The following is a 16,409-nucleotide window of genomic DNA, read 5'->3' on the forward strand; positions in this document are numbered from 1 at the left end:
ACTTAGTAACTGGCTTATTAATAGGAGCTCAGTAAGTGTTAGTTCCATTGATTATTGTTAAGGTTATTGTCATTATTGTTGTTTCATACTCCACTGAAATGGGAGGAAAGTCTGCACTTGCATGTAAATTGCCTTAAGCCTGGTTGCTTCTCACTGGCCAAAGGCAAGCACATAAAGGAGAATGTGCCTTAGGCCTAGACCAGTAACTTTCAAACTTTTTTGATCGTGACTCACAGTAAAATACATTTTATATCTATATGTATACATATACATTTTATATCACGATGGTAGTACTAAGTCACAATGCGAAATGTATATAGACTATAATGAACCACATGCAGTGCTCATAGTATTTTCCATTCTAATCTGTTTCACTTCTTTAAAAATACTGATTTGACCTTCTAACATGATTTCACAAATGACTAAAGAGGACCCTGCAGTCTGGAAAAACACAACTCCAGGTCAGTGTTGCATGCTCAGGACAAGTATCTGACACCTAGGAATCACTCAGGAAGTTAAGCAGGCCTCACCACCGATGCAGTAGTGAAATGCCTTTGGTTAACACGACTGCCAGATGGAATTACAGTTCTCCAAGCCCTGTGTGAGCCCTGTATCAATACAGAGTGGTTTCTCATTGCTGATTTTCTGCTAGGTGATAAACACTTGGCAGTTTTTCATTAATGAGATTCTGCTTGAGGAAGTGCTTTTTTTTTTTTAATTTAATACCCTTTTCATTCTTTCAGGGCAGATAATTGTGTTGAAAATATAGTAGAAAACCACAACAGCTCACATGTATCAATTTTCAAAAAGAAAATAATCAACAGATGTTTGCAGTACCTATGTATCAGACTCTCAGCGCGGATATAAGACTAAATGTAATTAGGTCCCTGCCCTTTGGAGCACACAATCAAGTAGAATAAAATGTGCGAATAATCACAGTGCAGTAGAATCAGAGTTCAGATAGAACTCTTTACAACTGTAGGGACAGTCAGGAATGCTTTTCAGAGGAGTTTACATTGTTCCTGGATCTTAAGGAATAAGGAGTTTGTCAGGGAAATAAATGGAGGAGGTCATTTCATTCTAGGATGAGAGACTAGCATAAGAAAATGATGTATTTAGGGAATAGTATCTCTGAATCAGGAACGAACCACTCAGGCTTCACTGGAAGCATTTACTGATCCATATTCCAATAGGAAAGCTTAAAACCTTGGCAGAAAGGAGAGCAGTCGGCTAGCACACAGGAGGCCTTGTGCCTTTTTCATGCTGTCCCGGGTCTTTGTTCTGTCTTGCAGTAGCATTCTTTTTATACAATCAGCCAGTGCCTCTGCAACCTTTAGCTTTTTGACTTCCTTTGGCCACTAAAGCTATCAATGCCCTTCATTTACTGCTTCCAAAGGAGTGAGGCAGAAATGAAAAATCACTTCTGATGATTTTTCTTTTATCAAATTGTCATATTTTATGCAGTTTTGAAATGGATAGCTTAATAATCCTGCCATTAATGTTTTCAATCCTGAATAAGTACAGAATCATTTTCCTTACATGACTTGAGCAGTTCCTTTGTTCAGGAAAGACTGTAACTGTAACTTACTGCTCACCATTTTTGGTATTATCAGGTAAAGTTTGCCATAGTCACAAAGCACCTTCTTTCTGTCGGAAAAAAACAATATTACTCAAATTACAAAACTATTATCTTTGATACTGCCTATCATTTTGGTGCAAATAAGGATTTTAGGAGAAGTCATTACGTCAACCATCATAAGCTGTATTTTTAGTGGCATTGGGTATTGTCACAGGGTTTTTTTGCTGCTCATAACTATCTATCTGTTCATAGAAAATAAATGGAATTTCCAAATGAAAAGAGAAAACAGATAATGTGGCAATGCTTAATGCTCTACTGCAAAAACATGCCCTTTGTTATTCCAAATGGTTCTTAGAGCTTCATTCCTGATGTGATGACCTTGCTCAAAGAACGTGTTGTACAACACATCGTATTTGCCAATCAGTCAGCCTCCTCAAATACTAGGGCCAATATATTCCTAACATTCACCCTTCCCCAGATTCCTTAATTTTATTATAAAAATCTGTTTCTCACCAAATGACAACCTCCAAAAGCTTATTCCATTTGGTATAATTTTTTAGTGGCACTCTTTGCTGTGCTGTCCATTTCATTTTGCTTATAATATTTATAAACAAGTGCTGAAATTTCATTTAACAGGCACTCAGTTCATCTTTTTTGTGTGATTGTGCAGCTTTTTGTTAATCAAATCTTTTATTATATTTACATTTTTCCCCTATTGTTAACTTAATTTTTTAAATTAACCTGTTCTTCTCTTACTCAATTTGCTCTGATGTTTGCTGCTACATACATTTCATTCCTCCTTCCTTCTTTAATCTTACCTACCAGTGCATGGGTACAGAGATAAATGTTTTACTCAGTCAGATCCCAAATCTTCAGCTAAGAAAAGAGTCCATAATCAAGGTACTGTATTATCTGTCCTGATGTGTCACTCTTTTTAACCATCTTCATATGAAAACATATGTGTTACAAGTGACTTTTTTCACATTTGTTTGTCAAGTTACATTTTTTATTCTCATCCACATTCTGAATTTCCTCTGTGATTCCATTTACCAAAAAAATTAACACTTGCTGTAACATCTGAAAAAACTCATAGGTTATAATGGAAAGTTTCACCCATGTTAAGCAGAAATTTACAAAACCTTTTCTTGAGAACTGGTCTCCTGACGCCTTATAGATGCTTATAGAGAAGCAGATGTGACATTATCATGGTGACTTCTAGTCACCAAGAAACATGACTTGATTTAACATTTGGCAAAGATAAAAGCTTCTCAAAGAGCCTTTCCAAATCTAGAGAATGCACTTTAGGGAAGCAGTGGCAGTGTTATGTACCCCTGTGACTCCTTCACTGACCTGAACACTACAGTCTATGGGCATCTTTAAGGAGCTCTTTCAAATTTAGGACTTATTATATACCTTTGTGTTTAGATATTTACTATTTGATAGTCTCACTTGCATATAGAAATCCTTGATTTTTCTAATTAATATAATTAAGGTCAACTTATGAGATTCTTCCAGTAGCCTAATTTGACCTTTCCCTTAGAAGACATCTGCTTCTGACTATACCTTTTAAATAAAGCCTCCTTAGATTGGGTGAAATGCAAATTACTGAATTTTTAACTTCTCACTGTTTTTCCTGGATACTGGGGAAAAAAGACAAGAATATAATCTTTACTGGATTAAAATTACATCATTTTGGCATGATACACAAATATTAATTCTCAGATTTTAGTGGGTTTAATAAAGCTCTAAATTATTTCTTCATGTGGATTTCTTGTTGAATTGACTGACTAAAGCAGAAGAATGTTCCTTACTTCTTTCTTGAAGCCCTAAGCGATTTACTCCACGTTCTTCTCCCTAGGCTTCATTATTGCCTCCTATCCACATTTTGTCTTTCCTAGAGTCAGTGCACTCTTTCTATATGATCTCAGTATTTACTTATAAATACTGAATTTACATCAGTATACAAAAATAGAATTGACTTGGGTGACTTCTTAGGTTCCTCTGAGCCAAATGATTTTTGAAATGCTATATTAATAATGCTTATATGATGCAAAAGTAAATGACAAATGACCAATATGATACATGATTACTTAGATGAATTAATTTGCTATCACCTCTAAAACTGTACCTGCAGAGCATGCATCTTTTTCCCTATTCTGTATCATTCTCACATCAGATTATCTCACTCAATTGTTTTGACTTTTGTGAAGGTGTTTGGGCAAGTCTTCGCTCTAGCACTCGCCTGATCAGCTCTCCAACATCCTTCATTGATGTTGGTGCCCGGCTGGCAGGCAAGGATCACTCAGCGTCCTTCAGTAACAGCACTTACCTGCAAAACCAGCTCTTGAAACACCAAGCAGCCCTTTATATATTTGGTGAGAAGTCGCAGCTAAGGGTAAGATTTCTTTTTCTTACTTAGAAACTTCATGGATATATGAAGGCAGTTTTTAAAACTTATTTCATAAACCAGCTTTCCTAGAAAATTTTTCTTTTTTTTGCAGCACAGAGTCTGCAAACATGGAATTAATAATCAATCTCAAAAAAAAATTAGCTCATGTATACGTATGTCTACCTGTACTTATGTAGAGATACATATGCATATACACCCATGCATATTTATTAGCCATGAAAATAAGTGCTTATTCATAATTATTTTAAAAATCAGCATAAACATCAGGAGTATTAGGGAGTGTACATTAAAAATACAGGGCTTATTCAGGCTCTGTTTTTGCACTGTCTTAGTTCAGCTTCCGTAGGGATCTGTGCCCATGGCAAAACAGATTTTTTTGTTCTTGTAAACCTACTGATAAAGCTACAGGAAGGAAGAAGAGTGGAAAGAAGAGTATGGCACTGCATATGGAGGCAAGGGAAGGCCAAGGCTATACTTCTTAAGTTACATTTTTTAAGACTTCTCAAGGCTATATACAGAGACACATGTCCTAAGACATGTCAGAAAATGAAAGATATTAGCTGGTAATCAACTTTATTCTTACTTTTAAATTATTATGTTAAAGAGCTTCACTGTGCTCAAGTCCCATAAATTGTAAAGATAGTCTCTATCTCCAAAAGCAACAATAATTCCTCAGGATTTAATATTTTTGCAGTTTACACATTACAAAATAAATTTCATTACTACTGACAGGTGTGTGGGAAATAAACGTACTTGGGGCTTTTGCGGGGGGGTTTTGTTTGGGTTTGTTTTTTTCCACTGCACTGGGTCTTCATTGTGGCATGTGGGCTTCTCTGGTTGTGGCGCATGGGCCTCTCTGGTTGTGGCACATGGGCTTTTCTAGTTGTGGCATGTGGGCTTTTCTAGTTGTGGCACACAGACTTAGTTGCCCCATGGCATGTGGGAATCTTAGTTCCCCAACCAGAGATAGAACCCGTGTCTCCTATATTGGAAGGTGGATTCTTAACCACTGGCCCACCAGGGAAGTCCCTAAAAGTATTTGTTAACTCAGAAATCCCTTCAAAGTTTAGTCCAGTGCTCCAGTGAGCACTGGACAATCTAGACAGACCTTCAGTTCAACTGTGGCACAGACGCTGTGAGCAGGATCCCACATGCTTGGTCCTCAGGATGCCAGTGACTGAGTCAGCTCTTCAGTGGCAACCTGGCTTTGCTAGCTCTTCTCCCACTGCTTGGACTACTGCAGTCACTTAATCACCAAACTTTAGGGTAGAGGGAATGAAACCGCTGGATAATACTCAGTTTTTAAATATGTACATGTGTCTTCTGATACAGCAGATAATTTTATACCCAGAAAATAGTTGGGACACTTTTCAACAGTAGTCCAGGGATGTCTGCACAGCCTCCTTGGCACCAGTGTCTTTCCCAGAGCACAGACTTTCCACACTTCAGCACACTACTTATTTATGATCTGAGTCACTTCCCAAGGTTTGTCTCCTGAATGCTTATCTCTGCTTTTCCCTTTGCATCAGTCCTCAGATAAGCTGTGTGATTGTGCTTATATGAGTAAGAAAGACCGACCAATTGGGACCCTTCCTCCTTTCCTCCCTCCCTCCTTTCTTTTCTCTCATCAATAAAATATTATATTTAAAAAACTTAATTCCATAATTCCAAACAATTTCTGGCACAGTAGTTATTAGGATTTTGTATATTCCATTCACATTTTGCTTTTTATTAATTCAGCTCTGTCTGTAGAGTATGGGTAGATAACTGTCTGATGTGTGCCACAGTCTAGCCAGTACAGTGCTGCCTTGTTGCAGCTCCACACCTTTTTCTCCCAATAAAGAAACCTAGGAAAGCAAATAAGTGAGAGTGACTTACTCTAAGTAATCTGGAATTGGCCTTATTTACCTTTCTTAATTCACGTACTATAATATCTTAGACTTAGTAACAAATTCCTTATAATCTACCAGTGTGTCTCAACACTATGGTTGATAGCTCCTGCTTTATAAGGTAGGTATACCTAGCTCAAGTATAGTTGGGAAATGGAAAGGAATCTACTTTTCCTGGAAAGTAAACTACTTTTTATTTAAATTAAAAAAAAAAACTAATACAACATTGTAAATAACTATACTCCAATAAAAATTTTTAAAAATAAAGTAGATAACCAACAAGGACCTACTGTATAGCTCAGGGAACTATACTCAGGAATATAAATGTTTAACTATCTTGGTAAATATGTCTGGATTGTAATAATATGTTTTGAATTGTATAGAACTTTTAAAATAAAGCAAAAAAAAAAAAAAAGATTTTAAAAAAAACCTAATAGTAAAGAACTCATGTTCTCATACTGCTGCTAAGTTCTGTATCTCAAGCCATAATATGTTTCTATGTTGTATAATAGACTTCATAATTATTTTAATCACTGCATAACTTTCTATATTGTTGGATGTTTCGGTTACTTTATCGTCTACATGTAAAATTGTGGTCACTTTTCAAGCATATAGCTTTTCATTTTTATTTTTTATTGAGACACAATCCATAGAGGATTTTTTTCTACATTTTAGATTACTTCTTCAGGGTAGCTTCCTAAAAGTGGAATTACTAAGACAAAGAAACTTTTTTTTTATTACTATATATTGGGAATGTCATTTAAGAAAAAAACTTGGGAATTTTTGCTTTTTAATTTGAAACTTTAATAGGCCTTTAAAAAATACTCTAAAGTAACCAATGTAAAACATGAAACAGACCCTATATATGTCTTTGCCAGCAATTTTTTTTAAATTGTGGTAAAACACAACAAAGTTTGCCACCTTAACATGTACAGTTCAGTAGCGCTAAGTACATTCGTATTATTGTACAGCCAATCTCCAAAAAGCAGTTTACTCTTAGAAAAGCAGATGACCCAGTAGAGTAATTTGGGTAGAATGTGGAGAAAGTGAAAAGAACGTGAGAAAATTAATTCATTCTTTGACATAAGTTAGAGAACTTTTAAATCTTCTTCAGAGGTAGGCAACAGATTATCAAAATAAACTATTTCAGTGGGCCATCAATTTAGCATTCTTTAGTTACAATTGCAAACTTACATAGAAAAAATTCCATATGGATTAAAAATATACATGATAAAAATACTCAAATATAGATTGATATGTCATATTGAGTGAAAAATATTGTCCAAAAGCTAGAAATCAACAAAGCCTTTCATGTTTTACTATATATTTTTTTTTATTATTGGCTTTAAAAGAATAACTACAATATTAGTAGTCTTAGGGCAGTGAGATAGTGATTTTTATTTCCGTCTCAGTGTTTATCTCTTTTTTTTTTTCCATTTTCACAATGACTGTGTTTTACTTGCATAGTAAGAAACAAATGTGTATGTCTATAAACTTTAATTTGTAGAGCTCTGGAACCTCAACAGCATATTACCGTTTAATTATAATGCGCATCTTGGGGAGACTTAGTTTACAGTTTTGCATTAATCATGCTGTCATGCGTCTTTGGTTCCTCTTTAAGACTTCCAGGTTCATGGCCGTATAAATAGCTTAATGTTTGGTGCTATAAGCTCCATCAGGTTCAAGTCTCCTAGTAGCCTCTTTAAGTTATCAGAATGACAACAAGCTAAGTCAAACCACTAGACCTTACTAAATGGCTCTTTCCAGCAATACTGACACATTACCCACACAAGGTTGACTTTCTTGATCCATTGTAGCCCCTGCAGCTCCTTGGAGTCAACTGTGTATCATTAAGCATTGCCCTGTTGAAAACATTGTTCTTTTACCTACCTTCATCCACAGAACTTCAAGTTAGAATTTGCTTTAAATTGTGAGTTTGTTCCTGTTGAATTTCATGACATCCGACAAGTGAAAGCCAGTTTTAAAAAGCTGATGAGGGCTTGTGTCCCAAGCACCATCCCTACTGACTCAGAAGTGACCTTCCTGAGAGCCCTGGGAGACTCTGAGTGGTTCCCACAGGTAATGTCTGGAGCAGCTTGTCTTATAACTCAAGGAAAGTAGATGTACAGAATTGATATTTGAGGAAAAAAATATTGTGTTCCCCCACTACCTGACATTCTCCCTTTATTGTGTGCCCTTTGTAAAGGCCTTTCAGTCCAGGGAATCATGTAATATAGGAGATGAAGGGGTAGAATTCTTCATCCCTGGGTTTCTCCCTCTCTCTTGTTGACACTTGGTCTCCATAGGATGCTAAGGAGATTATTATTTTTAGATGGAAACTTTGATACACAACAAATTTAAACAGCATGTATTTATCGGGCTCCTGCTCTGTTGTTAACAGAGTGCAGATCCAGGACAGAATGTGATTTCTAGGTGACTCCAAGGGGCTTTTCCTCTTACCTTCTCCCTTTCTATTTGTCTGTGCCTATACTGTGTCTCTGGATTGTGGATTCACTCCCAAACCAGACCACCAGAGGCACATTGGATGCCCTGAAGCCTACCTAAGGTTTAGGGAAAACCACATATCCTTCCTTCAGCTAAGTCAAGCTTGGGATGCTTTTTGTTTTTGTTTTTTAAAGTTTATCTGTTTTTTTAACAGTTCGTTTGGTTTTTTCTTAATTATGGTAAAATATATGCTTGGGACATTTTTAATTGAACTCTTACTGAGAAATTAAGGAGAAATAAGTGTGCCAGCACACATAACCCATATTTCTTCCAAACCACAGAAAGGAAGGTATTTATGACATGCATGTTTTAGACACTGATGCATATATTTGGCCAAGAGCCTCTCTGCAATAAGCTTTCAGCCTTGTCTTTAGGCCCCTGATGCTGTGTCCATAATTCCTTCTCCCCCTGCAGGAATGCACAGCCCCTCTATCCCCTGTCCACATCAGCCTCCAAGCCTCCCGCCTCTTTTTTTTTTTCTCCTGCCTCTCTTGAGGAGGAAAAAGGGTTGTTTACCATGGTACATTGGACTAAAAAGCAAAAAAAAAAAAAAAAAGCCAGGAAATGATGTAAGTACCCAGGGCAGTGACTATTCTCAAGGTACTTAAACTCTAGGAAAACAGCCACATTAACAGTTAGCTATAAATCTATATGAGGCTATGTGAATTACTGTTAAGGCAATTCAGGATACTTTGAGTACCCATGGAAGGAGCTGATCAGTACTCCCTTCTGTCCCTAAGCGATGAGCCCCATCCCCAATGTGTTCCCATGACCCAACCTGTCTATCTACGTTTTTGCTATTCTGTGTTCTGCTCCTTACTTCAAAGTGGATCCATATCAGAAGTTAGTGACTAAAAACAATGGAAAACATTGCCCCATTTGGAATCTTGGCAGTTTAAAAGTTAACTCAGCAAATGCTAAAGCCCAAGAGAATTCAGGCCTGGTGGTAGTTGTGTTATAGGAACAGTGAGTGAGGAGCTTCCCATTCCTGGAGAGGACATGTGCCTTGTTCCTGTATTTAAAATAGCCTAGCTCTGTTTAAAATATGGGGGTGGGGATGTTTTGTTTTAGTTCAGAGTTGGATTCATTCTACAAATTATATCAAGTGATGCTTAAGAATTTTTTTAAACCAGAATGTTACACATTTAGTTTTGAAATCTATATGCTGTACTCACACCCTAATTGTTCATTAGGGATTTGGAGTCAATTGGCTTGGCTTAAAAAGCTGAGCACAAATACAAGTTTTTTCCCATTTAATATGCAGTACAAATATTTAAGTGCGCAGTTCACATTTGATAGAAGCAATATCTTTTTGTAATTTCTCTGGGGAGATGCATTATATATATTTTGTAATATTTTTATTTCTCCTGAGATTTTTTTTTGTACATATATTTTCTTTAATATTAGAGGTTTTTAAAATGAAAAAAATGTAAAATTCAGTATTTTTTAGTATATTTAAAAGTTGTGCAGCTGTCTGAAATAGAACTTACTACATCATATAAGAACAAATTTTAAATCCAATAAGTATGTTGCGAGGGCCACGTAGAACCTCAGTCTTTTCCGCTGGATAGAATTATAGCTCTTCTGCTTTGAGGGGAATCATGTAAGGTCAGTTTATTTAGTTAAGTATCACTTGAACTCATTGTCTTATAATGTGTTTAATCTTGATTTTGACAAAGAACTTTGAGTATTTAAAATTTATATTCTTTTGTCCAAATATTTTATCCCCAACTTGTTTGATTATCTAAGGTTGATAGCAAGTCTGTCTATTCTTGGTGCTCAGAAAGCAAATGGTCTGATTGTGGCCTCCTTTACTATCTCTTAGCTTCACAGGATATTGCAGCTGGCTGTGGTTGTATCAGAAATACTTGAGAATGGTTCCTCAGTTTTGGTGTGTTTGGAAGAAGGCTGGGACATCACTGCACAAGTAAATTATTAAAACATATTTTCAGATATTTAATTTTATATTTGTATTTTAATACGGTTATTTTAAAATTCTGCAGATGAATCCTTTGTCTAATGACTAACGTGTTTATGGACAGAGAAAGTCCTTAGTTAAACACCACCTGGTATCCATCAAAAAGCTCTGTGCCCAACTCGATGATGGGTGGTGACTTAGAGGGCTGGAATAGGGAGGGTAGGAAGGAGTCACGGGAGGGAGGGGATATGGGGATATATGTATAAATACAGCTGATTCACTTTGTTGTACAGCAAAAACTTGCACAACAGTGTAAAGCAATTATATTCCAATAAAGAGCATTAAAAAAAAGAAAAAAGGAAAACGCTCTGTGCCATGAGCCTCCAGGCCTTACATAGCCTGGAGCTCTGGTGCCAGAGCATCAGGCTCCCACACCACAGATGCATCATGCAAGCGTGACCAGCAGTGTAGGACATGGACCATCCTTCCCTTGTTTTGTCAGTCCTTTCTCTGGGTTCTCTGTAAGCCCCTTCTTTACTCACTCTAGAGTGAAAAGGAAAACTATATTCTACAGTGTAATCTGTAGTAAAACGTTAATCTACATCTGCCAAAAAGTAGATGTGGGTTTGAACTGATCCCCTGAGCTTATTAATTAACCTAGGAGAAGGCCACAGTCAGCAAACTGGCCAGGCAAGAATTAAATTCTTAATTTTCTGAAGGAAAATATAGCCAAAATGAATTTGAATCTTAGTTTTTAATGGAAAGTTTGTGGAATTAATTCAGTTAGTTGTCCTGGAGCAGTTAGTGAACAAATTTGTCATCCAGGTACCTTTGCTTGTTAATTAGCTGTCATTAAAAGGAAGTGCTTTGTCTTAGCAGAAGGAATTTTTCAGGACTGAAAGTAATGAAGTATCCAACCTGCTTGTACCCTAGGTGACCTCCCTGGTTCAGTTACTCAGTGATCCCTTTTATAGGACACTTGAAGGCTTCCGGATGCTGGTCGAAAAAGAGTGGCTCTCTTTTGGTCATAAATTCAATCAGCGGAGCAGCTTGACCCTCAGCTGTCAGGGCAGTGGTTTCACTCCAGTTTTCCTACAGTTCTTAGATTGTGTACACCAGGTAAGTAGAGCAAGCATAAATCAACTTGATACGAGAGAAAGAAAAGAACTAGCATTTATTGAGCACTGTATTGCTGTGCCAGGTACCTTTGTCACAACTCTGTTGGACTCAGCCATGAGACTTGGTAATCTCAGTAGATTCCTGGAAATGGAAAAGAAAAAGAACTAGTTGGTTTCTGAAACTAGGACAGTGGAGCTGGCTATTGAGCTGGCTTCTAAGTGAAGTGGCCAACACTCTAAATTAACCATCTCCTAAGAAAAGGAGCAAATTTGGGCTTGTTCTCTAAGAAGGTTTGATCTGGTGTAGAACAGCAGAACTCTCTAGGTGATGGCAGAGCCTGAAATCCAGCACGTGGTCTTCCCAGCTGGGGAGGGCCCTACCTTGTGCCTGAGAATACAGGAGGTGGAACTTAACCCCTAGAGAAAGAATCAGGGCCCAACCAGGCAAGCCTCTGAGATTGAGAGCAGTGGCTCAGTTCTACTGGGGTGATGTAATCAGGGCTAATCAAGAGACCAGACAGAAACCCAGATATACAATCCAGTCCAACCCAGTGGGAGCAGAGAGTGGGGCAGATATGAATGCTCTGGGCTCCCTCCTACCTTCATCTCAGGCCTTGGTCAGGATTGGGCTTGAGAATTGTATGGCATTAGGTTTTCAAGTTGAAGGCATTGGCACCAGTGCCTAAATTGGCCTAGGAAAAGCAAGATTGACACTTTTAGCCTTGTTTCATCTGCACCACAACAGTGAAGGGGTTCTGGCATGTCGAACATATTTGTCAGAACAGTGAGCCTCTTTGAAATTGAAATACATTGGCCTCAACTATCTACTGGAAAGAAATGTAAAAAGTAGGAACCAGTATTGGAATTAGGTCATCTTATGTATGGTTATGTTTTGTTTTGGTTTTTATTCTGTTAATCACTTGATCAGCTTTATCAATTCAATTCATAATTTTTTAAAAATGTATTTAAAGTGTATAGTTCAATAGTTTTTAGTATATTCCCAGAGCTGTGCAATTACCACAAGCAATCTCAGATTATTTTATCACTCCCAAAACAAACTCCATACCCAACAGCAGTGACTTTTCCATCGCCCCTGCCTGGACCCCATCCCCCACATAATAAACACTGGAAGTTATGTTTTTGATTGCTCCAATCAGTTTCTCAAAGAAGAGCCCCATTGAATAATTTTAGTTGATTTGAGTAGCATCTGGGGAAGCTGGTCACAAGGCTGAGCTTATACTTTTAAAATCTTTGCAGCAAATGATATATTTGCTTCCTGTTTGAATATTTTAGCTTTTTTATTGAGACTCCTTTTGGCAAAGAGATGAGGAAGAAGTTTGAAGCCCATTGTCTCTGAAACAGAAAGCTTAATTGAGACCAAAGGGGAGGAGCAAGCATCTTTTCTCACTTCTAGATAGGTGAAAGCATATGAGTTCTTCATGAAAGCACCTGTTATCCTGCACATTGTCTTACTATGCTAACCAAGTGCACGAGGCTATTTCCTGCCTCCATGCCTATATCCCACTACCACCTGCAGTCATTACTAATATTTCTTGGCTGCTTACTATATACCTGGCACTGTTCTCAGCACTGTATTTTATTTCATGATTCTTTCTGAGTAATCTTTGAATCTTTTCCTGGCCCCTTCATTTGTATCTGCATCTATACACAGGAATCTATCTATTTGTATGTGTCTTTTGTCTTCTCTTTAGACTGAGAATTCTTGGGAGCAGGGTCTATGTTATGTTAAGTCTTTCATATCCCTAATATCTAATACAATTATAATTTTAGTCTCTGGAATGTAGTAGACCCTCAATAAATATGTATAATGAATAAATGAAAATTTGAATGACCACCTAGTTCAGCCTTGTTCAGGCTCTCACCACCCTTTATCAAGACCATCTAGGATGTCCTAAGTAGAATTGCTAATAAAATCTTCTGAATGCTCAGATATGATGCTGTTATACTCTTACAAAAATCTTTAAAGCAAACAGAAACTTTCAGTGGCTCTATATTTCTTAAAGAATTACTCTTCCTCACATCCAATTTGACTGTAATAAAGTCAAAATTTTGCTTGAAAGGTTCTTAAGGCTCCTCACTGATGCCTGTGTTGTCTTAATAAGTACACTCAACCGATTTTACCCCTGCATTGAAATATCACTCTATTCATCTGAATACTAGATGAAGCAGTTGACTTTCTATTAATGCCTTTAGCATATAGAAATGGATAAAATGGATAAAAATCTTTAAAAATTAAAATCACAATCTTCAAATTGTGGTATTCACACTTAAAGAACATGTAGGGATTAAAAAAAAAATCAATAAAACCAAGAGTTGGTTCTTCTAAAGGGTAAACAAAATTGACAAACCTGGCCAGGCTCACCAAGAAGAAAAGAGAACCCAAAGAGAAAAAAGAAACGAAAAAGGAGAAACCTCAGCTGATACCACAGAAATACAAAAGAAAATAAGAGAATACTATAAACAATTCTATGACAACAAATTTGACAACCTAAGAGAAATGGACAACTTTCTAGAAATATACTGCCCACCAAAACTGAATCAAGAAGAAATAATTTGAACAGACTGATCACTAAAAGTGAAATAGAATCTGTAATTTAAAAAAACAAGGAGATAGGATTAAGATGGCGGAGTAGGAGGACGTGCGCTCACTCCCTCTTGGAAGAGCACCAGAATTACAACTAACTACTGAACAATCATCGACAGAAAGACACTGGAACTCACCAAAAAAGACACCCCACATCCAGAGACAAAGGAGAAGCTGCAATGAGATGGTAGGAGGGGTGCAATCGCATTAAAATCAAATCCCATAAATGCTGGGTGGGTGACTCACAAACTGGAGAACAGTTATACTACAGAAGTCCATCCACTGAAGTGAGGGTTCTGAGCCCCACATCAGGCTTCCCAACCTGGGAGTCCAGCAACAGGAGGAGGAATCCCCAGAGAATCAGACTCTGTAGGCCAGCGGGATTTGATTGCAGGACCTCCACAGGACTGTGGGAAAAAGAGACTCCACTCTTGGAGGGCACACAAAAAAATGTGCTCACCAGGACCCAGCGGGAAGGAGCAGTGACCCCATAGGAGACTGAACCAGACCTACCTGCTGGTGTTGGAGAGTTGCCCGCAGAGGTGGGGGGCAGCTGTGGCTCACCGAGGAGACAGGGGCACTGGCGGCAGGGGTTTTGGGAAGTGCTTGTTGGTGTGAGCCCTCCCAGAGTCTGCCATTAGCCCCACCAAAGAGCCTGTGGGCTCCAGCACTAGGTGGCCTCAGGCCAAACAACCAACAAGGTGTGAACACAGCCCCACCCATTAACAGACAAGCAGATTAAAGTTTTACTGAGCTCTGCCCACCAAATTAGATTAAAGCTTTACTGAGCTCCACCCACCCAGCCCTACCCACCATCAGTCCCTCCCATCAGGAAGCACACAGGAGGCTCCTAGATAGCTTCCGCCACAAGAGGGCAGACAGCGGTATCAAGCAGTATCAGCAGTATTTCATCTTGTGGAACTGAAAACCACAGCCACAGAAAGACAGGGAAAATGAAAAAGCAGAGGACTTTGTACCAGATGAAGGGACAGGATAAAGCCCCAGAAAAACTAAATGAAGAGGAGATAGGCACCCTTACAGAAAAAGAATTCAGGATAATGATAGTGAAGATGATCCAGGACTTTGAAAAAAGACTGGAGGCAAAGATCGAAAAGTTTACCAAAGACCTAGAAGAATTAAAGAGGAAACAAACAGAGATATGCAACACAATAACTGAAATGAAAAATACACTAGAAGGAACCAATAGCAGATTAACTGAGGCAGAAGGGCAAATAAGTGACCTGGAAGACAGAATGGTGATCATCACTGATGTGGAAAAGAATAAAGAAAAAAGAATGAAAAGAACTGAAGACAGCCTAAGAGACCTCTGGGACAATGTTAAACACACCAACATTCGCATTATAGGGGTCCCAGAAGAAGACAAGAGAGAGAAAGGACCTGAGAAAATATTGGAAGAGATTATAGTTGAAAACTTCCCTAACATGGGAAAGAAAACAGCTACCCAAGTCCAAGAAGTGCAGAGAGTCCCAGGCAGGATAAATCCAAGGAGAAACACATTAAGACATATATTAGTCAAGTTGACAAAAATTAAAGACAGAGAAATGTTATTAAAAGCAACAAGGGAAAAACATCAAATAACATACAAGGGAACTCCCATAAGGTTAACAGCTGATTTCTCAGCAGAAACTCTGCAAGCCAGAAGGGAGTGGCATGATATATTTCAAGTGATGAAAGGGAAGAACCTACAACCAAGAATACTCTACCCAGCAAGGATCTCATTCAGATTCGATGGAGAAATCAAAAGCTTTACAGACAAGCAACAGCTAAGAGAATTCAGCACCACCAAACCAGCCCTACAACAAATGCTAAAGGAACTTCTCTAAGTGGGAAACATTAGAGAAGAAAAGGACCTACAAAAACAAAAACAAAACAATTAAGAAAATGGTAATAGGAACATACATATCAGTAATTACCTTGAATGTAAATGGACTAAATGCAGCAACCAGAAGACACAGACTGGCTGGATGGATACAAAAACAAGACCCATATATATGCTGTCTACAAGAGACCCACTTCAGACCTAGGGACACATGCAGACTGAAAGTGAGGGGATAGAAAAAGATATTCCATGCAAATGAAAATCAAAAGAAAGCTGGAGTAGCAATACTCATATCAGATCAAACAGACTTTAAAATAAAAAATGTTACAAGAGACAAGAAAGGACATTACATAAAGATCAAGGGATCAATCCAAGATGAGGAGATAACAATTATAAATATATATGCACCCAATATAGGAGCACCTCAATACATAAGGCAAATGCTAACAACTATGAAAGAGGAAATGCAAGGCAGAAATAGAGACACAGGTATAGAGAACAAACACATGGACACCAAGTGGGGAAAGCGGGGAGGGCTGGGGGAG

General features: G+C 37.9%; 1 protein-coding gene across 5 annotated transcripts in view; it reads left to right on the forward strand.

The window, feature by feature from the left end:
* Positions 1-16,409, forward strand: part of SBF2 (SET binding factor 2) — a 440,997-nt gene that overhangs the window by 390,804 nt on the left and 33,784 nt on the right. For 4 of the 5 annotated variants that reach the window (XM_057749271.1, XM_057749273.1, XM_057749274.1 and 1 more), the window contains 4 exons: positions 3,790-3,974; positions 7,781-7,957; positions 10,209-10,310; positions 11,235-11,420. In XM_057749271.1, the coding sequence (XP_057605254.1) occupies positions 3,790-3,974; positions 7,781-7,957; positions 10,209-10,310; positions 11,235-11,420 (650 nt within the window). Of the gene's footprint in view, positions 1-2,404; positions 2,480-3,789; positions 3,975-7,780; positions 7,958-10,208; positions 10,311-11,234; positions 11,421-16,409 lie in introns of all 5 variants that reach the window. The other variant, XM_057749275.1, reaches the window with a different exon arrangement.

This window comes from Hippopotamus amphibius, chromosome 9 (assembly GCF_030028045.1).
Source record: "Hippopotamus amphibius kiboko isolate mHipAmp2 chromosome 9, mHipAmp2.hap2, whole genome shotgun sequence".
Lineage (NCBI taxonomy): Eukaryota > Metazoa > Chordata > Mammalia > Artiodactyla > Hippopotamidae > Hippopotamus > Hippopotamus amphibius.